The 27,668-nt window shown below is 41.6% G+C and overlaps 1 protein-coding gene across 4 annotated transcripts in view; it reads right to left on the bottom strand.

Moving 5' to 3' along the window:
* The window catches only part of ppp4r4 (protein phosphatase 4, regulatory subunit 4), a 36,939-nt gene extending 13,621 nt beyond the window's left edge, over window positions 1–23,318 (bottom strand). Inside the window, exons 1-10 of one of the 4 annotated variants that reach the window (XM_063002358.1) lie at window positions 22,405–23,318; window positions 20,846–20,919; window positions 13,239–13,341; window positions 12,064–12,211; window positions 10,584–10,657; window positions 10,372–10,478; window positions 8,911–9,018; window positions 4,726–4,847; window positions 3,078–3,200; window positions 1,227–1,390 (exon numbers count right to left, since the gene is read on the bottom strand). In XM_063002358.1, coding sequence (XP_062858428.1) covers window positions 1,227–1,390; window positions 3,078–3,200; window positions 4,726–4,847; window positions 8,911–9,018; window positions 10,372–10,478; window positions 10,584–10,657; window positions 12,064–12,211; window positions 13,239–13,341; window positions 20,846–20,919; window positions 22,405–22,509 — 1,128 coding nt within the window. In that variant the 5' untranslated portion in view covers window positions 22,510–23,318. The remainder of the gene's footprint in view (window positions 1–1,226; window positions 1,391–3,077; window positions 3,201–4,725; window positions 4,848–8,910; window positions 9,019–10,371; window positions 10,479–10,583; window positions 10,658–12,063; window positions 12,212–13,238; window positions 13,342–20,845; window positions 20,920–22,404) is intronic. The other 3 variants (XM_063002359.1, XM_063002360.1, XM_063002361.1) reach the window with 3 other exon arrangements.
* Window positions 23,319–27,668: the final 4,350 nt, after the last annotated feature.

The following is a 27,668-nucleotide window of genomic DNA, read 5'->3' as shown; positions in this document are numbered from 1 at the left end:
CGTATAATCGCATTTTATGGACCAGTGCCTCCCCTTTTTTAGTCCATTAAATGGAGGTTTCTCTGTATTATTTATTTATTACTTAAAATAAATTTATTCCAAAGGAAAAAAAATCCCCTATTAAGTAATTAAATAATTATTTTTAACAAAACCACATGTGCCACAATTATTGGCACCCCTGCATTTAATACTTTGTATGGCATTGGTATGAACCAACAGAAGAGTTTCTGTGGCTCAACCTGCAGATGATTTTATTACTGCATGCATGATTTTAACAAACAATGCATCAATACTAACTCCTGTCCACCATCAAAAGCAGCTACAACAAGCACACAGGCATTAGAACTAGAAATCAGATCAATGGGAGGGGTTCCACAGTTCTGTCAAATCCAGTTTTCTCCAAGATCATGTGGACAGCTGACACGTTTGCATCTGCAGAAGAAGATGGCACCAGAATGTACTGTAGGATGATCTACTGACACACACAGAAGTTGATGGAACCTGCTGGTAATGTCCTGGTACCAGATATCACAGGATTCCTTCGAATGTCTCTGCATGTCAGATCTGTTTTAACAGCATTTTAAGTCGGTGGTTCTAGTGTTTTGGCTGATTAGTGTCTATAAATCAGATTTCTTATAAACTACATAGTAAACAGCCATGATGCAAGCAAGAAAAACAACCCAAAAAGCATCATCATACTAGTTCATTGCAGACAATTACAAGGAATGACGAATAATATAACATGGTTAGGCTGTTTATAAAGTTATACTCAAACAGGGGACTGTTATTTTAAAAGTGTTAATGAATTAGTCATATTAATTAGTCTCAATATCTACATTATAATTACACTAACCTTAAATAGGGACTGAATATTTTGTGCTTTTACATATTAATGAATCCTAAGCTCTTAATTCAGCTCTAAACTCAATAGTTATGAAACCAAGGGGAACTCAGTTCAGATTAATTAAGTACAGCTCCTGTTGCTTCATACATATAATGTTTCCAGGAAGCACAGATAAAAGCAGACTGGTGCAGATACAGGTTTCATTTCATCCAAACAGCTTCCAGATCAAAGAAACCTGTCACTGGAGATCCCTCCGCTCCCACTCATGTGCTACCATAAACCGATTTAGTTTCCAGCTTCGTCAGGAAATCTAAGAGCCCAGATGTGATGCTGTTTAAAGAAAGCCAGTGGTGATCCAGTGGTGATGCCTGGTGTCACTTACAGGAAAGTTGTAGGCGCAATTCCTGCGCACCAGGGCGTACTTGTTCTCCAGCTCCAGCGGGTACGCCTGGCTCTCGCAGTGGCCGTTCTCATGCTGCAGGCCGAGGCAGCACAGCTTCTTATAGAACTCCAGAAACCAGAGGTGTTGCTCATCTGTGAAAGATGCTGTTTGGAAGTAAAATGTAGAAATCAAAGAAACAATCAGTGGATCTTTTACAAATGATTTTATTTTTTGCATAATCAAAAGCACAATAATTTTTTGGGGAACACACAGAAGTTCTTCATAGAAATCCGAGCGCACAGTGACAGGCTTTCAAGCCCAGTTGGTGCACAGATGGTGCATGTAGCTGTGTAATTAGTAGTAGCTGCTGAAATGTGCATGTCTGTACTGGTAAAAGTCAAAAAAAAAAGTTTTTTATTACTGGTTAAATATTTAATCAGAACTCAGATTTTTTTTACCCTCTGTGTACAATAATGTGCCTAAAAAGCAACAACTAAAAAGCATGAAGGGGGAAATAAAAGCCGTGGCCAAAATAATAGAAAGTAACATTAAAAAGAAACACATTAAAAAACTTCCAAAGCTCACAACAGAGAAAGTGGATAGAACAGGAATAGCACAGAAATGAAAACTGCTTATCACAATATGGCAAGCTGTTCAGAAAACCTACCAACTGTGCCCAGTTCTCACAAAAAAGAAAAGCAAGAAACAGCAGTGCACAAGTGCCATCCCATTTTTGTAGGTGTCCAAATAACCCACAGGTTGCCAGATTTCTGTCAGTGTGTTGCATCCATAATCCAAACTTGGATGTGCCGTTTACAGAAGTTCATACACTGACTGAAAAGCACAATGATCCAATAGCTGTTCACACCTAACTGCAATGCAAGTGGACTATAAACATTGTGCACAAACTGAACACAACTAATATTTTTTGGAAGCTTCATCAGAGCAGAAAGCCAAAATAGCACAAAGGACATGAGATGAGGTAGGAGAGGCTGGGATCAACTTTATAGTCTTGTTGGCAATTTGGCAACTGGTTGGTTCGGAGTTATAAAAGGCAGTGTGGGGGGGTTTCCCCTGCATGCATCAACAGTCGGGGAGCATGGCAAGAATTTTTAGGGGATTAAAAATAGGTTTTGTGGTTAAGACAGCGATTTGCAGGGTGCCCAGGTGGCGCAGCGGGATATTTCGCTAGCACACCAGCACCGAGTTTCTGAACTCCTTGGTTCGAGGCTCGATGTTGCCTCCGGTCGGCTGGGCGCCATCTGGCGGGCATAATTGACAGTGCCTGCAGCAGACACTAATTGGCCATTGTATCTGCAGGGTGGGGGCCGGACTATGTGTGGGTGGGTGGGTCTTCATACGCTGTGTAAGGACCCTGATTGGCGGAAAAGACGCCTGTGCAGAAAGCAAGGGCGAGAAGAGGAGGGCTGTACACGTGTCGGAAGAGGCGTGTACAGCGACGTGCTCTCCTTAGATGCAATCGGGTATCTCTCAGCAGCGGAAGACAAAAATTGAAGTATTCATGTAGTGTGTTACGTTTGACCCTACTGTGCTGTTGGCTTGTTAAAATGTAGTACGAAGCCTCTTCTTCATGCTTTTGTACTTGCTCAGAAGAGATTGAATAAAGAGTGCTGCCTCCTACAGTTTAAAGATCAGAAATGATTCCCTCCGTCTCGTCTACGCCACAGTAATTTCGGATCATCCCTGTTTGTGTTTGTTTGTGCGTGCATGTCATTTGAAATTTGTTGCTTCACAATTTTGGATTCAGTCGGCAGCACTCTCTACCTCGAGCGTCTGTTAACATTTCTTGGTATCTATGTCCATATTTACTTTCCAAATTAAGACACCTACCTGAGAGTCCATGACAAAGCTTGCCATACTGAAAAGACAGCGATGCCAGAACTGCCTCGTCGGCTTTGAAGCACTTCTCACAGAAAGTCTTCACCAGAGGAAATATAACACGTGTCCTGTCATCTGTGGGAAAAGAGTGGGAAGATGACTGAGTGCATGAGACTGAGATCCAGACTTAAGTCTAGTCAGTGAGCGTGTCTGTGTTTTGGGCCCTGGGTGCCTAATACATAGCTTGATGTCATGACTCATGCTGGTTTGACTCTGATATTATGAATGTCTTTTCTACAGAACTATGATGTTACTTTATTTCTTCTTCTGATAAGTTCTGCTGTATAACAAATAAGGAAAAAGCCTTATCTATAACACTGGCCACTGTAAGGGCAGCAGATTAGAAATAGCCAGTGCCAAGTTTCACATGGAAATAATTGTAATAAATAAATACATAAATAAATAATATTAATATAAACAATCTCAATTATTTCTTGATGCATGCTCAATAATCCAGGTACACATCCCTGAAGTACATCTCTCACCATCTTACAGTGCCGTAATAGGACCTATACCCCAATCATATGTGAAAGGCACACATGACCATTGTAATTAATGGTCATTGTGATTTGCATATGGACCTGATCACCGGTTTCATTGTTATGCAATGGGCGGTGATCGATCGTTATGCAAATCGGCTGCATATAAGGTCGGGGTTATTCACCACCAGCTCAGACTGAAGAAGTCACTTGGATAGGTGACGAAATATCGCTACAACAAACTTGTGTCCAGATGAACTGATTCAACTTTGTGAATCTCAATAAATAAAAAGGCAAAACGACTATTATGCTAGCCCATCCCCGCTGAGATCTGGGGTCAATCGCAGCTGCACAGACATGTTGGTCTATGTCTGGAGGTGGACGAAGCCCTGCAATGGATTGGCAACCTGTCCAGAGTATTCCTGCCTTATGTTTAGTGTTTCAGTGTGAAACTGAAGCCGCTGGTGGATCATTCTCAGCACTGCAGCGACACTGACATGGTGGTGGTGTGTTAGTGTGTGTTGTGCTGGTATGAGTGGATCAGACACAGCAGCACTGATTGAGTTTTTAAACACCTCACTGTCACTGCTGGACTGAGAATAGTCCACCGACCAAAAATATCCAGCCAACAGCGTCCCGTGGGCAGCGTCCTGTGACCGCTGATGAAGGTCTAGAAGATGACCGACTCAAACAGCAGCAATAGATGAGCGACCGTCTCTGGCTTTACATCTACAAGGTGGACCGACTAGGTAGGAGTGTCTAATAGAGTGGACAGTGATCCACTCATACCAGCACAACACACACTAACACACCACCACCATGTCAGTGTCACTGCAGTGCTGAGAATGATCCACCACCTAAATAATACCTGCTCTGTGGTGGTCCTGTGGGGGTCCTGACCATTGAAGAACAGCATGAAAGGAGGCTAACAAAGCATGCAGAGAAACAAACGGACTACAGTCAGTAATTGTAGAACTACAAAGTGCTTTTATATGGTAAGTGGAGCTGATAAAATGGACAGTAAGTGTAGAAACAAGGAGGTGGTTTTAATGTTATGGCTGATCGGTGTATGTCTGATGCCAGTCTGTCAGAACTGAAAGAAACTTGCAGTTGTTTCTTACCATTGTCAAACAAATCCAGGAGACTTATAATGGTGTCAAATGCTGCCAGTCTCACGGTACTGATCTCGTCTCTTGCCAGTTCCACCAGCTCTGGCAACAAAACCGCCTTCGTGTGGTCCAGTCTGAAACCAAAATAAATGACATATCAGAACTCACGCACCTGTCAATCACACCGGGTTAAGCACATACTGATTTAACTGATTGCTCAGTCCTTCATGCAATAACTAACGTGGTCATACTATTAACATGCACCCCCCTGTCCCACCCTGTGTTCAAACAGGACTGGGCCTTTCAAAAACCTTACTTTTAAGGCATTTAAAGGTGCACTTGCTCTTGCCTTGTAGTGTAACCCAAATGAACGTGAGCTGACCATGTTTTCCAAAATGTCCAGACTCATCAGGCTTCACAACATTATCCTTAAAGGTTTGAGGCTCATCAATGAACTTTTTAACAAAAGTAAATCAAGCGGTTTAATTTGGTTAGCAACTCACACTTCAATACAGTTTATGCCCAGTATTTTAAATGGTGGAATCATGAAGGCTGATATCATGTAAGTCAAGGTAGAGCTGCAGTGCCTAAGACGTTTGTCTGTGTGGAGGGTGACTTTCTGGATAATTCATCAATGCACATCAATGCCACTTGTTGACAGATTCACCACAAATACTTTTACATGGCGCTGTAACTCATAACTTGTTGAAAGAGATATTGAAAAACCATATGTAGTGGTAAATGAAGTACATGAAGTATGCAGTGATTTAAATAAAATTGCACAGATAATTATGTATTATAAATAAGACATATCTTTACTTTTAAAAATGCTCTAACAGTTAGACAACCAGAAAACATGGGCTCTTTAGGCTGACTGAGGACGCCTCTCAACTGACATGCGCCCCCTCCGGCACGTACAGCCAGTACAGATTTTTCACCCGCACGAGTCGAGTTCATACACCGACGCGCACTGTGTACGGAGGGCCACACCCCCATCGGCATTATTCCTCAGCCCTGTGCAGGCGCCATCAGTCAGCCAGCAGGGGCCGCAGTCGCACCAGTTATGAGGACCTATGATCCGACTTTTTACCCCTATGAATAACAGCCAATCGTTGTTCATGCTGCCGCCCAGCCCAGTCGGAAGGCAGAGCTGAGATTCGATACGATGTATTCGAAACCCCAACTCTGGCGTGCTAGCGTACATCATTTACACTTTCAGCATTTAGCAGACGCTTTTATCCAAAGCAACTTACAGTTATGACTGAACATGATTTTAAGCAATTGAGGGTTAAAGGCCTTGCTCAGGGGCCCAACAGGGGCAACTTGGTGGTGGTAGGGCTTGAACCGGCAACCTTCTGATTACTAGTCCAGTACCTTAACCACTGAGCTATCACTTCCCATCACATCATATATCATAATATCTCTTTTTGACAGCTGCATGCTTTGCTAGGCCAGTACTTTTGTTTCCCTTGATTCATATGCTGTTATTCTTTGATCATCTTTCTGAGGAACTCAGATGTTGCGGTGCCTTTCAATCAAGGTGCAACCGCCCTGGACAGGGAAGCTGCTTCCAGATGTGGAGTGACAGCACCCTTATGTACGGTGGCCGTGAAGTGCAAAACAAATTTACATTTCAGAAAACAAAATTACAAAAAAACTCAAACAAATTTACAACGAAAACAAAAACAAATTTACAAGTGCTTGGGTACCCAGTGTTTGTAAATTTGTTTTCGGCATATGTAAAAGTGTTTCAGCACTTAATGTAATTTTGTTTTCTAAAATGTAAATTTGTTTTGCACTTCTCGGCCACACATTTCTGACGGAAAGGGTAGGTACAATAAACCGGAAGTGCGTGTTGCTTACCTGCTGTCAATCAAACTGTTTCTCAGCGGTAAAGTGAACGGAGTTTGTGATGGTGACGATAAACAAGGTTTTGTCTAGTTTGTGGAAATCATTTTATCCAGTTGACCCGCTATTGTTTTTCTTGTGGAAAGTTATGAGATTGTTTGTGCAGAAGTTTAGACGTGGCGTGTGCATCTCTATCTACCGTCCGCTCTTCTAAACATCTAAGGAATTCCCACAAGAACAACAAAAGCGAAATAATGAAAATCATTAACAATAATTAACAAAATGGACAAAACATTGTTTATTAGGGACGGAACATTTGATACCGAGGCTTTGAAGCTTGTTTCACTTTTGTAACACTTGACTCGGAGCTTGTATTAAACCAGCAGGAATGTGCGGGACTGATTCTAAGCTTTGGTGCTGTGTTTTATCTCACTCACTATATAAGAGTCAAACCAGGGTTACCAATCATCCTGTAAAATACAGAATCCTTCTTTATTTGGAGACTAAACGCCGCGTTCTGTATTGAACTGATACAGGATGCGCTTTGTTCCGTATTTTTATCAATGGGAGACGGGTGATGTGTATAAAACAGAAGGAAACTGCTTCAAAAGCTTTAATGAGGCTTCATCTGCACTCTGCCCACTGCGCTGCTCATACAGCGGTGTATTAAACAGGTTATGCTGCTATAACCAAAAGTGAACACTACTTAATATAATAACCAAACACTTTCTAATTCCCATAGCAGCAGTTTCCTTCTGTTTCATACACATCAACTTTCCACAAGAAAAACAATAGCGGGTCAACTGGATAAAAGGATTTCCACAAACTAGACAAAACCTTGTTTATCGTCACCATCACAAACTCCGTTCACTTTACCGCTGAGAAACAGTTTGATTGACAGCAGGTAAGCAACACGCACTTCCGGTTTATTGTACCTACTCTTTCCGTCAGAAATGTGCGGCCGAGAAGTGCAAAACAAATTTACATTTTAGAAAACAAAATTACATATGCCGAAAACAAATTTACAAGTGCTGAAACACTTTTACATATGCCAAAACAAATTTACAAACACTGGGTACCCAAGCACTTGTAAATTTGTTTTTGCTTTCGTTGTAAATTTGTTTTAGTTTTTTTGTAATTTTGTTTTCTGAAATGTAAATTTGTTTTGCACTTCTCGGCCACCGTACTTATGAGCCCCACAGATGCATCAGTGTGGACTAGCTGCTCCACTCCTTTTTTTAATTAATATATATTTTTTTTTTTAAACGTAGGTTATCATATGCTGGAGAACTGAGTAGCTTCTTTTGTAATAACTCAGTTTTCATCTTTTCTCTTTCATCTAATTTTCCAATTTCCTCTTTAGTCTTGCACTTTGCTCTGGGCTTATTGCTGATGCCCCTGTGGGGTGAGGGCATAGACATCTGAGTTTTCTGACGTTCAGCAGGAACAGCATAGACTTATGTTCCTGTGAGACAAACATGTGGAGTGTATTTGTTTATTTATTAGGATTTTAACATCATGTTTTACACTTTGGTGACATTCATGACAGGAACGGTAGTTACTGGTTACACAAGATTCATCAGTTGTAGTTTAATATCAAACACAGTCATGGACAATTTTGTATCTCCAAGTCACCTCACTTGCACGTCTTCGAACTGTGGGAGGAAACCGGAGCTCCACGCAGACACGGGGAGAACATGCAAACTCTACACATAAAGGCACCTGGCAATCAAACCCAGGACCTTCTTGTTGTGAGGCGACAGTGCTACCCACTGAGCCACCATGTCTCCCATGTGGAGTGTAATGCGCTAGTCTGTATTTTCACCTGTCCACTTTGGTTTTAAGTTGTCTTTTGTTCATTTGATTTGTTTCCATTATTTTGTCCACATTTTCCCTTTTGTTTGGAGCCCTTTAGCGACAGTAATGAATCCTGCACATTGGCAGTCTTCTCGGTCTTGCAGGTATCGAGCTAGACCTGCTGCTTTAGTGACAAGGCGCGACCTTGCATTAACGTAGAGTATTAGCTATAGGACACTTACGTACGGGGCTTTAATTCTGACGTTCTATGTAGTGCATTATATACAATAAACAGAAACGTTGACCATTGTGTGTTGCAAAGGAACTCATATGTTTTCTTATTTTTGTAGTTATAGCATTAGAACATAATAATTATTTTGATGATGATGAGGGTGTTACTGATGAATTATTTTTAATAAAATAATTGTTATTACTGCTTAATTGATGGAACAGTTAAAGCATGCAATGAAACCTATTTTGTGCTATGAACTGGGGAATTATTTAAACTTGGGGTAGCACTGGTGTTAGTCTCTCTCTTTTTTTATTTTTTACCCAATTCCCCTTGCGATGTTCTCCAGCTGGCGACACATGCAGGAGCGCACCTTGTACTCCACGTCCTGACACAACGACCTGACCAGAGGCAGCAGGTCCTTCTTCACTCTGCAAAATACAATAACAAACTGAGAATTATTACCAACAGCAGACAATTACACAGAGTACACTCAAATAATACAAGCATGCAGTCTGTTTCTTTTGAGCAGGGCTTTTTAAACCCAGGGCCAAAAAATGGGTCGCTGAGAAAAATAATAATAATTAAATAAACAAATTTTAACAGGCACAAACACGAAATGAACTTGTACATGAATGTCCCCTTGTGGATGCTTTATGTTACACCTTGTAAACCACAGTGGGATTTGTTTGTTTGTTTGTTTATTTGGATTTTAATGTCATGTTTTGAACACTTTGGTTACATTCATGACAGGAACGGTAGTTACTCATTACACAAGATTCATCAGTTTACACAAGGTTATATCGAACACAGTCATGGACAATTTAGTTTCTCCAATTCACCTCACTTGCTCGTCTTTGGACTTTGGGAGGAAACCGGAGTACCCGGAGGAAACCCACACAGACACGGGGAGAAGATGCAAACTCCACACAGAAAGGACCCGGACTGCCACACCTGGGGATCGAACCCAGGACCTTCTTGCTGTGAGGCGACAGTGCTACCCAATAGTGCAATAGTGGCAATCTGATCCCACTGTGGGGGCGGCACGGTGGCTTAGTGGGCAGCACTGTCGCCTCACAGCAAGAAGGTCCTGGGTTCGATCCCCAGGTGGGGCGGTCCGGGTCCTTTCTGTGCGGAGTTTGCATGTTCTCCCCGTGTCCGCGTGGGTTTCCTCCGGGTGCTCCGGTTCCCTCCCACAGTCCAAAAACATGCCACCAGGCTAATTGGAAACACTGAATTGTCCTATAGGTACCTAGCCGCTAGATGCACAAACCAGTGCACTGTAGTGCCGGTCCCAAGCCCGGATAAAATAGGGAGGGTCGTGTCAGGAAGGGCATCCGGCGTAAAAATTTTGCCAAATCGATGCGCGGATCGTGATCCGCCGAGAGCCGACCACGCAACCGAACGGGACAAAGGCCAAGGAAAAGAAGAAGAAGAAGTATTTTTAGTTTTGTGTTTTGATGCATTGTTCATGTTGCCTGGGTTGCGGTGAAAATCATGAATAAAATGTGTGTCGCTTAAAGAAAATCCTGCTCTAAACAAACATCTGTGCATTTCTTAACCTCGTCTTTCACTTCTGTATCTATAACAGTATGCAACAGTTTGGGCACCCCTGGCCAAATTACAGATTTTGTTCAAAGTAAAAACGATATTGCTAGAGAGAAGCTAGAGAAGTCTGATCATACTATTGCTCACATCCTGAAAATGTTTCTGGTCAGAGTGGTGGAAATGTGCCAGCATTTGCCCTTCACACAAAGAAAACTGAACTAGAAGAACAAACTCACACTGATGATTCAAACTTGGCAGCAACCTTTCCTAGGATACGACAGCTGGCCAGACGGGCTGCTACAGACTGGGAGAGCTGAGGTTTGGATACCAGAGGGCTCAGAATCTGTAAACACAATCAGACCACAGAAGATGGGTTTAAGAGCCTGCTCCCATATTCAAGATCCTGGGAACCAGCATTTGTTTAAAAAGTTATAAGAAAAGTCATTACCTCTAGTCGGATGGTTTCTTTTGGTAAAACGTCTATAGCTGATAACAAGGTCTCGAGCCATGCACTGCTGACCACTGTATAAAATGTAAGAAATTCTAATACTTAGTTTTGCAAAATATGCTGAAGAGCTAAAAGTAAATCAGAGAGTAAATAGAAAGTTTTTGTAAGTCATGTCAGAAAATAGCATCTGATAAATTATTAGGGATGTAACAATACACTCTACCCACGATGCAATTCACGATACTGGGTTCACGATACGATTTTTTCCCGATATTTTAAACAAAATGAAATGTTATTATTTCTCTTTAAAAAATAAAATAAAATACAGGAGGTCCTCGGAACACACCTACATAAGCATCTACGTCACTCACATGGAGCACGTGAGTAACAACGGCATCTTCCTCGTATAGCGCCGCGTGACGACGTATTCGTCCTCTCCGCTCGCCAACTAGCTCCCGTGCAAACTTTGTTTTTACGTTTTAAACGGCATACATCGGAATGACGGAACAAGACTTTCTTAATAAATTTATAGGAGATGGCAACGTAACCACGAAACACCGTATGTCGAGTCCGCCGTAACCCGAGGACTTACTGTACTGTTTTTGTGCTTATCTTTTATTTATCTAAATAATGAATGTCCTTTTATTTCTGACGTAGGTACAAACTATGCAAAACAATGCTGCACATTTCCTTTTTTTTTATGCATTTTCTCCCCATTTTCCTCCTGATTTAGCGCTCTCAATTTTGTCTTCCGCTGCTACCAGAGATACCAGATTGCATCCGAGGAGAGCACGTCGCTGTACACGCCTCTTCCGACAGGTATACAGCCTCCTCTTCTCGCCCCTGCATTCTGCACAGGCTTCTCTTCCGCCAATCAGGGTCCTTACACAGCGTATGAGGACCCACCCACCCACACATAGTCCGGCCCCCACCCTGCAGATACGGTGGGCAATTAGTATCTGCTGCAGGCATTGCCAATTATACCCACTAGATGGTTTCCAGCCGACCGGAGGCAACACCGGAGTTCAGAAACTCTGTGCTGTTGTGCAAGCGGAATATCCCGCTGCGCCACCTGGGCGCCCACATTTCCCTTTTTGTGTAAAAAAAAAACTGAAATGAAATATTAAAACAAATCCCACATTAAATAAATAAATGTGGATAATAATAAATAATAATGAAAGTATCCTCACATAAATACATTTGGCCGGAAAATTCCGAACCTGGCAACCCTGTAGTGACGTCAACCAGGCGAGGTAAATAGCACCAGTGCCATCTGCTGTTTAAAGTGAATATCGATTCATTATACATGTAAACCGATTTGAATCGTTACACATGTGAATTGATTTTTAACTGTCTTGTGGTGCATCGTTACATCCCTATAAATTACTGCTGTATAATGACGATATTGTACTAATGAAATATTTAGAAAGTCTGAAACTGTAATTGTAACTTTATCTTTAGGTATTGTCAAGAAGCTGACCTGCGTCCCGGTGGTCTAGATTGAGAAGAACAATCTGCAGAATTGAGTGGGTATGCGTCTGGATGAGAACAATATCGTCCTGGAGAACAGTGAGGAAGGAGCCTGCTGCAGCAAGCTGCATATCAGCTCCGGCTACGTGCAACACCTCCTGCAAAAGATCAGGGATCAGTCTGGGGGTTTTTAGTTATTTAGATTGGTTTGTATACCAGTGAGGCATAACATTATGACCACCTCCATGTTTCTACACTCACTGTCCATTTTATCAGCTCCACTTACCACATAGAAGCAGTTTGTTTCTACACCCTTTGTTAGCCCCCTTTATGCTGTTCTTCAATGGTCAGGACCACCACAGAGCAGGTATTATTTAGGTGGTGGATCATTCTCAGCACTGCAGTGACACTGACATGGTGGTGGTGTGTTAGTGTGTGTTGTGCTGGTATGGGTGGATCAGACACAGCAGCGCTGATGGAGTTTTTAAACACCTCACTGGACTGAGAATAGTCCACCAACCAAAAACATCCAGCCAACAGCGCCCCGTGGGCAGCGTCCTGTGACCACTGATGAAGGTCTAGAAGATGACCGACTCAAACAGCAGCAATAGATGAGCGATCGTCTCTGACTTTACATCTACAAGGTGGACCAACTAGGTAGGAGTGTCTAATAGAGTGGACAGTGAGTGGACACGGTATTTAAAAACTCCAGCAGCGCTGCTGTGTCTGATCCACTCATACCAGCACAACACACACTAACACACCACCAGCATGTCAGTGTCACTGCAGTGCTGAGAATGATCTACCACCCAAACAGTACCTGCTCTGTGGTGGTCCTGTGGGGGTCCTGACCATTGAAGAACAGAATAAAAGCAGGCTAAAAAGAGTATGTAGAGAAACAGATGGACTACAGTCAGTAATTGTAGAACTACAAAGTGCTTCTATATGGTAAGTGGAGCTGATAAAATGGACAGTGAGTGTAGAAACAAGGAGGTGGTTTTAATGTTATGGCTGATCAGTGTATGTCTAGTGGTGTGTAATCACACTATTTTTCCATTAATTTACTGACAACTTCTTTTAGACAAAATATTATCCTACTAGTGTCAGACAAAAGCTACATAATAAACATGTTATTTAAAAAGAAGAGATGAGAAGAGAGAGGTGAGACAGAAAATTGTGGCCTACTCTGACTTTTGGCACCACCCTTCGGAAGGTCTCAGCGGGGTTCTGACGCACCAGGTTTGGCAAATTCACAATCACACTGGCTCGCTGGACATCTTGGCCAGAGCTTAAAATAAGACAGCATAACACACAGAAACAAAACTGTATATATTACAAATTTATTAAATCTAAGAAACAGAAACAACTACAATCAAATATTGAGGATAACTCTTTACATCTAGTTATAAACTGAAAATTGTAATAATCTAATCTTAATTTAATTAAGTAATAATGTGAAGATGTCACGATTTCAGCCTCTCTGTGCTCCTGTATAGAGGTGCCACGCCCCTCTCTCACTCTCAGTCCTGAGCCAATGCCCATTTTCTGATTGGTCCCCTCTGCTAATTAGCCCCAGCTGCCCCTCATCTGAGAGGATTTAGGAGGGGAGCTGGGGAACAGGCAGGTGGAGACTATTTTGCTTTTGAAGTCTGTTTGAGTTGTTGTTCACATCTTTCATTGTCTTGCTCATGTTAGTGGTTTGTCATGTTTGACTTGTGATGTTTAGTGTTTAGTCTTGTTCATGTTTAGCATTTAGCTTAGCTTAGGATTTAGGTTTGGTTAGGTTCAGGTTTCATGTGTTTAGCTTTGTGTTAGCGGTTTGCAGTTAGCAACAGCATAGGTCACATGTTTGTTTGTCTTGTCTTGTATAACCTTGTCTTGTGTACCTTTGTCTAGTCTTGTTTTGTCATCATTAAATACTTTTGTGTAAACATCTCTGTGTGTTTCCGCCCCTCTTGTCTTCTCATAGCCCTAATTTATTACAGGAGCAACATACGGAGTTCTTTTCAAATGTAAATACATTCTCATTAATTTTTAATTTGTATAAAAAGTTTTATTTATTGTACAAATAAGTTTTATTTATTTGCAAATTCGGGCTCATCAGTGACAATTTTATTGTTTCGGTACACCTAGGGAGATGTTAACTGGCATGCTAACGGGCTGTGCCGCCTCAGCCCATTGGTTTGAATGGCTTGAGACTAACTGTGTTCGCTTAGTAAGCGAAGACTGCGGTGATGTAATCTCTGTCTAATGCCAAGTTCACACGACACAACTTTCAAGTTGTTCAGATGGCTGTACAGTTCACACTACACAACTGGATCTCCTGCACTCGGGAGTCGTTGTGTATTTCACACTACACGACTGATCGGTGATAGGGGGCGAACGCTGAGTTGCTTCCGAGCTGCCACATCAAGCGGCGACCAGTCGGCGAGCAAAAATCGTGTAGTGTGAACTAGGCATAAGTAGTGCATCTAAATAATCTGCCTTATAAGTCGATGTCTTATTAGAATCCTCTCTACTTAGGCAGCTGAACAGGTAGGCAGTAGGCAACAAGGCAGCTCACTAGGTTTTCAGACAGACCCAATAAGAAAACTCCAAATAAACTGTAACAGAAGCTCAGTGTTAGACTTTGACTTTAAGACACCAATAGTATCAGATGTGTCACTGTGAATAAACAGGTCAAGCGTTAATCAAATTCACTATTGTCATGTCATGCTGACAACACTGGAGTAACAATGTCTCGCATTTTTCAGTGAATGTTTTGTGATTAATTCTACTTCAGTCATAATGCAAAGGCCTGTATCGTAGTTATTAATAGTCTCTCCAGCGTTGTCTTTTCACCAGAACACTGTGTATGTCAGTCCACATTGTTTCATGACAACAAATAGTAAAGCTTAAACTAGCATTTATAGCTTTTCTTACGTAGTGTGTCCTCTAGTAGCCTTTGTTGGCACAGCGTTACTTGATAAACATGAGCGAGCATTGCTCGTTGCCAGGTTTGGCTGAGAAGCAGGTAATGAGGTTATGGTCTGTGTGCCTTTTGAATATGTTCAGCGCCTTAACAATACCAGTTTATTGACTCTATGGAGATGATAGAGCAACATGCATGGAGCAAAGCAGCTGGTATATATAACTGCTGAGCGATCTAATCAACCGAAGACAAGGTGATCGGGGATCCAGTAACCTAATCCTAATACCTAAGAAACACACTTTGATATGCCACTGAACAGGTCGTACCTGGAGGATTGTCAGAAAGTAAAAGGAGCCCCACTTAAAGTTGTAATTAGAACTGGCGAGCAAAGGGTGAACAGAAGGCTTGGATTTCCAGTAAGGTAACGTCTGTTTATTTACTGGCCTAAACTAGGCTTAGACTTTGCAGCCCGAACAGAGTGGGACTTGAACTGAAAGTTTCCACATGGTGAGCTTATTCAAATAAAACCCTAAATCTGCCATACCAGTCAAGTCTTTTTGCCCTCTACAGAGTGCCCCAGTAGCTGCAAATTATAATCACCAAGCATCAAAATTTCATATGTTTAGAGACGCACAAGGTTAGAAAACTCCTGTTCTGAAGGTTTTCTTTCTTAACGAGCTATAGTTCAAGATTTTAGACATTTATAATCAGTGCAGGCTAAATACAGTTTCTTGAGTACTGAGGTCATACACATTTTGAGATCTGCATATTAGTATTGAGAGGCTCAGAATGTCTAAACTTTGTTGTTTTTAATACTTATTTTATTATTTTTATTTTTTGCTGTAAGCTAAGCCCCAATCCTTGTTTTGTTTTGGGTTTTTTTCATCAGCCGCGTCATCCTGGTCAGGGTCGCGGCAGGTCCGGTTTCACTAAGAAACAGTAGGCGTGAAACAGGGCACCAGAGATAGCCAATCATGTCTGTGTAGCTGACTGAACCACTGGATTCATTTTTTTTTTATGTTATTCTTAAATTCAACATCAGTGTCATTCTGTCAAATGTTTTTTTTTCTTTTTAATTATTCTTGAGATGTGTCTAAAGCTTAATTGGAGTTCAAATTTGCATTGTCACGACAAAAGGCCATAAAGGTCCAAGAACTGTGCATTTCTGTGATCAAACTGTGGTACGCATAAATCAGGAAAAAGATTTTTTTTTTTTAATTAAGGCTTTGAGTGTTTCTGGGGGGCCACTGAGAAAAGTAGAAGCTTGAATGTTTCTAGAGTTGGTTGTGCAATCAAGTTGGACTTTTACGCAAGAAGGGCCTTGGTCAGGGATGTAAAAAAGAACCCAACATTTACTCTTAAAAGCTATAAAAGTCCCTGTGCAGAGACGTTGGAAGGAGAACCATATCTGCACCACTGCATATGTCAGGCCTTTACAACAGAAAGGCAAGACGGAGCCACTTGAGTAGAAGGCACATGACAGCTCAGTTCATGTTTGTTAAACATGAGAAAAAGGTAAAAATTTAACTATTTGTGCAGAATAACAAGCGGTATGTCTGGCAAAAAAACAGATACTGCCCTGATTACCTGCTGATACAATCCCTATGGTGAAACATGTTGGCAAATTTCAAGATTTAAACCCCATCAAACATAGGTGGAGAGACCTTAAGAGAGTTCACAAATGCTCACCATCCAATCTGAGAAAGCCGGAGAGGATCTGGAATCCAGGAATAAAATCATGTAGAGACATATTCATGAGAACTTGCAGCTGAAATTGCTGCCAAATGGCCTCTTACAGGGTATTAAATGAAGAGTCTGAATACATTTGTGAATAAGAGAGTTCAGTTTTTGATTTTAATAGTTTTTTGAAAAGCTAAAAATATATAAAAATGCAAATTATATTAGTTTAGAATTAATTTCACAACAATGTGTGCAAAAAAGCTAAATATAGCTCAAGAAGTGTGAATACTTTCTGAATGCATTGTATATACACACTGTTTCATAATGTAAGCGATACATAAATATGAGGGACGTCTAATTCCTCAGCCCTTAACTTTGACTGTTTATTAAACACCTAATAAACACCCTCCTTTCATCATCTCGAAAATTTGCTGGCAGGCCAGCAGGCCAATTAAATTGTTCTACAATCTAGTTTGCAGCCCAAGGGAGCTGATGTTTGGAATGATTCTTGAACTTAATTAGCACAGAGAGTGAATGCTACACAGCTTTGTAGGTTAATAAGGAACTTGGAGCTGGAGATTGGGATTCTTTAACAGAGGAAATAAGTGTTGAAATATTTTAACACAGTGCAGGATGACCGGTTGTTTTTAGGTGTCCTAGAATGAATCCTAGATGCCTTAATATGCTCACTAGTAAGGTTTCTTAAAATTTCAACGCTATTTTGACTCAAGAACGAGTGAGCATCAGAAGTGCCCTTAGTGATCAAGGCAATCCTAGCATTCAGTGCGGCATAACTTTTCTCACAAAAAAAAACATGGCGGACGAGTTATTTTCAAACGTAAATAAATTATTATTGATTTTTAATTTGTATAAACTTTCACAAGTGTTTTTATTTGCAAGTTCAGGCTTGTCAGCTAATTTAACCGTTTTCGGTACATGGAGGGAGATGTTAGTTAACATGCTAGCGCGCTGTGCCACCCCATCTCATTGGTTTGAATGGCATGACGCTAACTGTGTTAGCTTAGTAAGCGAAACCCGATGTTATCACTGTCTAAGTGTTGAAATATTTTAACACAGTGCGGGATGTTTTTAGGTGCATACTTATGTATTTATTCATTAGGATTTTAACGTCATCTCCGATTCACCTCACTTGAATGTCTTTAAACTGTGTGAGGAAGTCGGAGCTCCCGGAGGAAACCCATGCAGACACTGGGAGAACATGCAAACTCTACACAGAAAGGACCTGGACCGCTTCATCTTGGATTCGAACCCAGGACCTTCTTGCTGTAAGGCGACCGTGCTGCCTTGTTCTGAGCTACTAATTTAACATTGATCAAATGCCATCAATGTAACATGGCTCAGCTGCTGAAGCAGTCAGATGTGTGCCCAGTGCTCAGTCAAAAAAGCATTTGCATGGTTGGACACTGATGTTGGTCAAGAAAGCCTCAATTGATGTTCCAGATCATTCCAAAGCTGTTCAGTGGGGCTGAGGTCAGGGCTTAAGTTTCATTAAACCAAGCTTAAGCTTTCCTTCATGTCTTTATAGAGCTTACTTTGTGCACAGGGGCACAGTCAAGCTGGAACAGGCAATGACCTTCCCTAAACAGTTGCAAAAAAGTTGAAAGCTTATAATTTCCTTCATATAACTGAATTATTACACCTGTTGTGGCTAAAATCCATAAATTCAAAAATTAGAAGGAGTGTCCCAATACTTGTCCATATAGTGTACATATGACACTTGCTAAGGTTTAAATAACAGCACCATAAGGAGTTTTGCAGCATGAATAAAAGATAAATAAATAAAATAAATAAATAAAACCCTTATCAGAATCATCTGCCCACCTGAAAACACTGGCGCAGAGATAAAACGATCAGTAACTCAACTATTCGTGCACCCACTTACACCTGGGCCAATTTAGAGTAGACATTTCATCTACTGACATGTTTTGGAAAGTAGGGAGGAGACCAAAGTTGTGCCAAACGCCTCAATGATGCCCCTGGAGCTGATCAGCAACCACACAACCTGCTGTGCCACACGCTAATCATTCAAAACATCTGTCATAACTTTTATTGCTTGGAAACAAATGGACAAATAAGCAAAGAAACGACCACAAATGAGAGCAAACACGTGTTCTGCTCTGGATTAAAGATATCTGATAAAAGCATAGTCTGTTCTATCAGGTAATCAGAACACAGCTCTGTCAGAGTGTCAGTAACAGATGATTAAGAAAGCTATCTCTCAGAGGTCTGGTACTCTGTAAACGAGCACTCAGTTAGCTTTGCCAAATACTTCAATTAAAGGTGACTAGCTGGATTATTAATGAAGCAGGTACATCCGTGATGACATGGTTTGCCCTAACCTGCTGAACTGAGTACTCTTCATCAGGAACAATGTGATGAAGTCTTCCACTTAATCCAGAACTGCTGCCTTAGAAGGTTCAACAAGCCACGCTGGCACCAAAATTCTTAAACCAATGGGTAAAACTAACATTTACAATCCAATGTAAGCAGGTTAGTGCTAGCTACGATCCAAATAAGAGTGAACACAGTCATGGACAATTCAGTGTCTCCAATTCACCTCACTTGCATGTCTTTGGACTGTGGGAGGAAACCGGAGCACCCGGAGGAAACCCACACGGACACGGGGAGAACATGCAAACTCCACACAGAAAGGACCCGGACCGCCCCACCTGGGGATCGAACCCAGGACCTTCTTGCTGTGAGGCGACAGTGCTACCCACTGACAGTGCTACCCACTGAGCCACCCGCCCGACAGAACACGTAGTCATTTCAGTGGTGTGAATATGAAAGCTGAACTCATATTGACTTGCAAAGTGTTTCACTGCCTGCACAAGCTCAGCGTTAATTAGTCTTGACTGAATGCAGATTAATACTCAAATAGAAAATACACTATATGGCCAAAAGTATTTGGACACCTGACCATGAGTGGCCTCTGTGTGATCTTTTCAGCTATAACAACAATCACTCTTCTGAGAAGGCTTCTCACAAATTTTTGAAGTGTGTGTGTGGGAATTTGTGTCTATTTTGTGCTGTGGTATGGCTGGGCACTGATGGTAAAGAAAGCCTCAACTTTCTCAATGTTCCAGTTCATTCCAAAGCTGTTCAGACCATTAAAAAGTAATAATTTGGAAAAATGATGTAGCCAAGTGATGAACAAGCATCTGTCCCAACTTTACTGGGTGTGTTTTACACAATATGGGCGTGTTCGAAAAACCTAGTGAGCTCTCTACATAGACGCATGAGAACGAGTGAGCATCGGAAGCGTCCTTAGTGATCAAGGCAATCCCAGCATTCAATGCGGCACAACTTTTCTCACAGAAAAAAAGAGTTATTTTCAAACCTAAATAAATTATTATTGATTTTTAATTTGTATAAACTTGCACGACTGTATTTATTTGCATGTTCAGGCTTGTCAGTGAATTTAACCGTTTGCGGTACACGGAGGGAGATGTTAGTTGACATGCTAGCGCGCTGTGCCACCCCATCCCATTGGTTCGAATGGCATGACGCTAACTGTGTTAGCTGACTAAGTGAAACCCGATGTTATTGCTGTCTAAGTAGCGCGTTCGAATAAGCTGCCTTATAAGTCGATGACTTATTAGAATCCTCTGTACTGAGGCAGCTGCCTATGTAGGCAGTAAAACAGCAAGCAGCTCATTAGTTTTCGAACACACCCTATATTTACAAAATACAAATAATTTTGGTCTGTAAAAGCATTAATAATCTTTTCTACGAACTTCTGTCAGTAAAATAAAGATTCAACTGTCATAACAAATTAATCTTGTTTTATTGTATTTTCTGGAAACCCCAGAATACTATATTTATCCACATCACTGAAAAATCTTAACCTTACTGAATACTTTATATTAAAACTAATATTAAAACATTTGAAACTAAAATCATTTGTAATGAATAAGTGTGTGGACTCGGATGCAGATGATTACTGTAAGTAACCAACTTTGACACACACTCAACATAAGAAGTGAACCTAGCATCACATGTATTTATAGTATTTATATTTTGGTCCAGTATCTACCTACATACTAATTCTGTGTTTTGAACTGGGACATCCCTGATGTTGCAATGCCTGTGATGAATTCTATTTACGATTTAAAAACACTGTTACTGGTGTGCCAGGGGTCATTTCTTTTTATTATATTGCTCTCAGCGCTCTCTTTACCTGAGGAGGTAGACTGCTCGTTCTATATCATTTAGATCCTCATCGACAGTTAACTTCTCAATCTCCTCTGCAGTCTGAAACACAACACAAGAAATCTTAGTGCAAAAAGATTTACTTTTTAGAAATGGTCAAGCATTTCATTTTTATTTTATTCTGTTTGATTAGGATTTGGGTTGCTTTTAGAGATTTCATTATACACACATATGTATATATTTACAAATAGTATATATAGTGTTTTATTATATAGTTGTAATTACCATACTGTTGTATAATAGCAATTGCATCTCATAGCTAATATTTTTTTGTAATTCTCTTATTTAGATTTTATTCTACTCTATTTTTATATACTCTATTTACTGTACTTACACTGGAGCTGCTGTAACACTCGAATTTCCCCCATGGGGATCAATAAAGGAATCTTATCTTATCTTATTATCTTAAAAAGACCATGTAGGGGTGCTCAGGCGGTCCAGTGCACCTCCACTATTTTAAAGACCTGAGTTCGAGTCTCAGAGGTACCAGTCACCGGGTCGGGTGCTCAACGAACAAAGTTTGTGATTCCGACAGTCTGGTCAAGGTGCTTGTGCTACCCTGCAGTACTCCTCAGCCAATGGGAGTGGCATAAAAGATGCAGGGGGCATATAGATGGACCAAATACAGACATAGCCTACTGGGGTAAGCTGCTGCATAGAAATCTAAAGGTGAATTAGCCAGACAGACAGACAGACAGAGGTTCCGTTACTGTTTAAAGATGAGTCAGCCGAATATGTGAGGGGGTTTGCAGCGAGGCAGGATGCGAAGCACGATGGATTGCGGAGGATGAAAGTGCGTGGGCCGGGAGCCGTGTGGGTGGTGAATCTGTTACTCCAGGGCTTCTCTCATTAGCCAAAATGCTACCGTGTGGAACCTCCCTACAAAAAAAGAAGGACAGAGAACACCAGCCCCTCCTTCCTAGCTACGTAGAGAATTTCTTTTCACAGTGCGTGATGAGAATACCCATGTAGGAGAGGAACCTGATCCTAAATTTGGTGCTGCAGGGTGAACCAGCCTTCGTAGAGGATTTTTATGCTGTAGAAAGTTTATAGCAAGACATTATGGCTTTATATATTTATACAAGCAAAAATATGACGCAGCTTTTGGTTCGAACAGAAAATCCTCAACATGCCAAATGTGCTGCAGTAGAAGGGAGCGAGGAGGAGCGGCCGTGATGCATGCAGTTGTCAGAAAGTGCGTCACGCTCTAAAGCAATGTGGGCAACCCCGATCCTGCCCAGTGTCTCGCCTCCTCCTGACATACCCAATGTGCCACTCTGCAAGCTGATATAAACTGCAAACTCAAAACATTTTAAGGCAGCACAATGACAAGAGCTCTATGGAGTAAATCCATATCCATATGGCCAATAACCCAAGAATAAAGAGATGGGATTCAGTGAATGCTTATCATCACAGGATCTAAATGTGTGAGTGAAGATGTATGTCTTATGTAGGTGTTATCAATCCAGCAACCACTTACCACTTTACCTTTCTATTAAATGCATTATAAGCAGATAACATACATACCTTAAGACTCCTGCGTATAGGTCTCTCGATGAATGTAAGGTCCTGCAGCTCATCAATTTCCCCAAACACACTGGACTGACTCAGAGTCATTTTGCCGATGAACATCTGCGCTGATTTTTCTCTTCCACTGGAGGTGATGTTACAGATCGGGCATGTTTCTGCAGTCCCTTAACCCTGAATGCTGTTTTTTTTTTTTTTTTTTGCTTCGAATAGGAGAGATGTTCCTCCCACGACCGAAAACACCTCCTTCAGGTTCTCAAGACCTAATCTATAGATCTATAGACTGATCAATCCACCTATAACTAATTCATTTCGTGATGGAGAGGTTTGAAATGTCACACATTATAGCGAGAAAGAGAGAGAAAGCACCGGCTGTCGCAAGGCATAGCCGAGATGATGCGAATGATGGGATTAAAGTTTGAAGGAAATGTTGATGGCTGTGTTTCCATCGCCGCTGCTGTCAACCAGTCGGAAAAGCCAGCTGTATCCGTCAGTGTAGGGTGTTACACATTAACTAACCAATAAACTAACCATGTCCAGGTGGATATCCAGGCTACTACTTTATGTTTAAAAGACACCTCGAAGAAACCAACCGATACCAAGGCTAGATTACATACATGTCGCGTTTTTAACCGCGTCGTTCACATTCCGCACTCCCTCACTACATAGGCGCCCTAACTAGCACAGGAAGCTAAATAGAGCGCCGCCGCAACGGCTAACGTTTAACCCACAACAAAACGATAGTCAATCAACGTGAGAACAAAACGCACCCCAACACGCTCTATATATAAAAATATAATAATAAAACGGTTTGAATTATGCCTACCGCGACTCTAATTGCTCACATTTCTTACCGGTCGGCGGTGTGTAAGCTTGTTAAGCCTGCACTACTGCAGGTTAGCCTGAACAGCCCACTCACTCACTCACTCGCTTCAGATAAAAAAAACATCATGAAAAGCCGTCGCCAAGGCAACCGCATGCCACAGCGGCGGCGCGAGCGTCATTCAATCAGCGTCCTCGAGCTCCAACTTCGTCATGACGGTCATAACCGTTATATTTAAAATATATCGTTTATTTTTAACATTGTTCCACATTTTATTCTCAATTTTAGGTAGTATTAGTTTATTTCATGTTTGTTTACCTGTTTACTTGGATCTTAATGTCATGATTTACACTCTTTGGTTACATTCATTACACAAGATTCATCAGTTCACACAAGTTTAACATCAAACAGTCATGGACAATTTTGTATCTCCAATTCACCTCACTTGCACGTCTTTGGACTGTGGGAGGAAACCCACGCAGACACCGGGAGAACATGCAAACTCCACACAGAAAGGACCCGGACCGCCCCACCTGGGGATCGAACCCAGGACCTTCTTGCTGTGAGGCGACAGTGCGACCCACTTAGCCACCGTGCCACCTTGTTTTATGTAGTATTAGTTTATTTTATGTTTGTTTACTAAAGCAATAAGCCACGAGAGGCCGTGCATTACTGTGATTTTAGCACGGGGATGACGTTTTTGGCACGACGCGAAGCGGAGTGCCTAAAACTTCTTTCCCCGTGCTAAAATCATAACAGTAACGCACGGTCTCGAGTGGCTTATTGCTTTTATAAAACGGCGGTCAACATAAAATATAATAAATACAACAATGTTTAATTCATAAATGTATTTATCGTGTATAAACTTACAATAAAGCGTTCTTCTGCGACGCAAAATAGTTCGATTAACAGTGTTGCTAGGCAACATGAGGGCGAAAATAACATTAACTTTTTCTATTCAGTGGCGTATTAATATGGAATGATGTGAGGTGGTCCTAGGTGTGCGTTTATCGGGGATTTTAGAACGGCTTCGAACGCGGCTCAGCCAATCAGATTTTAGGACCGGAACTATCCGTTTTATAATTGGATTTTAACGTCATGATTTAGGGTGTGTTCGAAAACCTAGGGAGCTGCCTTGCTGTCTTACTGTCTACATAGGCAGCTGCCTTAGTAGAGAGGATTCTAATAAGACAATGACTTATAAGGCAGGTTATTCGAACGCACTACTTAGACAGCGATTCCATCGGGTTTAGCATTTCGCGTTTAGCATCTTGCCATTAAAACCAATGGATGAGGTAGCACAGCACGCTAACGTCAATATAACATCTTCCTTCATGTACCGATAACGGTTAAATTTCCTGACGAGCCCGAACTTGCAAATAAAAACACTCGGTACAAGTTTATACAAGTTAAAAATCAGTAATATTTTATTTACGTTTGAAAATAACTCCATTCGTTTCTCCGCCCCGTCAGCCATGTTTATTTTTCTGTAAGAGACGAGCGCCCGACCCGCAATTAATTCTGGGATTGCCTCGATCACTAAGGCAGCGTCGGATGCGACTCGTTCTTGAGCCAAAATAACATTGAAATATGAAGATACCTCAGAAGTGAGGATTTTAAGGCATCTAGGATTTCGAACAGCCTCCTTCTCGGGAGCGCGCACAGGATGACGTAAAATGCGTCTATGTAGACAGAGAGCTAGCTTTTCGAACACACCCTTACACTCTGGTTACATTCATGACAGGAACGGTAGTTACTCATTACACAAGATTCATCAGTTTACACAAGGTTATATCAAACACAGTCATGGACAATTTGGTGTCTCCAGTTCACCTCACTTGCACGTCTTTGGACTGTGGGAGGAAACCCACGCAGACACGGGGAGAACATGCAAACTCCACACAGAAAGGGCCCGGACCGCCCCACCTGGGGATCGAACCCAGGACCTTCTTGCTGTGAGGCGACAGTGCCCACCCACCAAGCCGCTGTGCCACCTTATTTTACGTTTGTTTACTTGGATTTTAACGTCATGTTTTACACTTTGGTTACATTCATGACAGGGACGGTAGTTACTCATTACACAAGATTCATCAGTTCATAAGTTTATATCAAACACAGTCATGGACAATTTAGTATCTCCAGTTCATCTCACTTAAACGTCTTTGGACTGTGGGAGGAAACCGAAGCGCCCGGAGGAAACCCACGCAGATACGGGGAGAACATGCGAACTCCACACAGAAAGGACCCAGACCGCTAGGGTTGCCAACTTTCAGAACTGGCGGGTTGGCGGAAGGCATAGGGTGGGTGGTGGGATGGCGGGTGTTTACCTGAGCGGGAGCGGGGTGTAGGCGGTTAGGGTTGGGTTAGGGTCTTACACCGTCATAGGAACATTATTAAAATGTTTTATTTAAGCTGTTTAACATTTATTATTTTCATTCTTCATAATAATAAATCAGAACCATATTTTAGGCAAAACTACATGCATAAAGAACATCATGTAACTTTTTTTCTCAATAGTGCAAACAACATTTTCTAACGCTTTCTTATTCCCACGGTAGCTGCAGTTTCCTTCTGTTTTATACACATCGCCCTGTCAGTCTAATCTGCAGCATTTCTCTCCCATTGATAAAATACGGAACAAAGCGCGTCCCGTATCAGTTCAATACGGAACACCATGTTTAGTTTCCAAATAAGGAACGATTCCGTATATTATGCGACGGTCGGCAACCCTACCCTACCTGGGGATCGAACCCAGGACCTTCTTGCTGTGAGGCGACAGTGCTACCCACTTAGCCACCGTGCCGGCTTATTTAATGTAGTATTAGTTTAATGCTTGTTGATCTTAATTACTTTGTAGTCTTAAGTATATCTTTGAATTTAAGTTTTGTTTTCATTAGTCTACCATACCAATAAACGTTATGGATATACAATTACTGACTGTAGTCGGTCTGTGGTTCTGTACAGTTTGTTACTCCCCCTGTACCCCATTTATTCATCGAAAGGGATCACAGCACTGCTATCAACTGAAAAGATTGAGAATCCCAGCTCTGCCATGCAGCCACTGTTGGGCCCTTGAGCAAGGCCATTAACCCTCTCTGCTCCAGGGGCCCACTGACATTGCAGTGTTTTTAAAATACCAACAAGAGTGCTACAGTGGGATATTCCGCTAGCACACCAGCGCCGAGATTCTAAATTCCTCGGTTCGGCTGGGTGCCATCTAGGGATCCCGCCCTTCTGCTAGGGCGGGATGACCGGACTATGTGGGTGGCGCTTCAGACGCTGTGTAAGGACCCTGACTGGCACATAGAGAGGCACCCATGCAGAATGCATAGGTGAAAAAGGGTGCTGCAAAAGGGCTGCGCGTGGATCGGAGGAGGCGTGGGCAGCAATATACCCTCCTCGACTGCAATCAGGGATCCCCCAGCAGCGGAAGACAAATTGACTACACTAAAATTGGGGAGAAAATGCATAAATAAAAGAGAAAAAAAAGACTGCTGCACCTCATACCAGTGTTCTACACTACCATACTACCATGTTATCATAGAATGCCTTTATTTGTCATATATCCATATACAGTACAACAAAATTCTTTCTTCACATATCCCAGCTTGTTTGGAAGCTGGGGTCAGAGCGCAGGGTCAGCCATTGTATGGCATTCCTGGAGCTGAGAGGGTTAAGGGCCTTGCTCAAGGGCCCAACAGTGGCTGCACGGCAGAGCTGGGATTCAAATTCTCAACCTATCAGTTGATAGCCCAAAGCTTTCCCCACTAGCCTACCACTGTCCACTACCATGTGCCACTGCAATACTGAGAATGGTCCACCACTCAAAAATCAGTGGGGGTCCTATGGGGGTCTGTTTCAATTTATAAATGTGGTATAAATTCTGTTGGACAACCATTTTCTTTTACTTATTTAATAGATTATCAATCAACACTGTGTTTTACGTTTACAAAGTCTTAAATGGTTATATATTAAGCTAAAGTCTACAGACATGATTGGCTACTTCTTTAAAGGTGACTGATAGATTGGCACCCTGGAATTTACTTTAGTATTTCTGTCATATGCCCAGTGTTTCCTGGTGAAACCAGACCTTTAACAACAGCAAGTGGTTAAAGAAAATTAAATGCAAAATAAAGTAAATCTAAGAACAAATAAATGTGACGAACATGCAAGAACAGAAACTGAGCAGTGCTACCCACGTTTCAGAAGAACAGACATTGAAAAGATTTCACTGTTGAGAGCAGTCAAACTATCATTAATAATAGAAAGCTATACTATCTGTAGTCAGATATAAAGCATATATCTGAGTCATATAAAACGGGCAGACTGCTTTGAGCAGCTCAGTAGAGCAGACAGGTTCTGTCAGTGTGAACAGGAGAGGCGATTACATATCAGGGCAATTTAAAGCACTTCTTTAAAACTCTCTAGTTTAAACTCACCC

Source organism: Trichomycterus rosablanca, chromosome 9 (assembly GCF_030014385.1).
Source record: "Trichomycterus rosablanca isolate fTriRos1 chromosome 9, fTriRos1.hap1, whole genome shotgun sequence".
NCBI classification, from domain to species: domain Eukaryota; kingdom Metazoa; phylum Chordata; class Actinopteri; order Siluriformes; family Trichomycteridae; genus Trichomycterus; species Trichomycterus rosablanca.
Note: the sequence above shows the minus strand (reverse complement) of the source record. Positions and strands in the feature narration are given on the sequence as shown.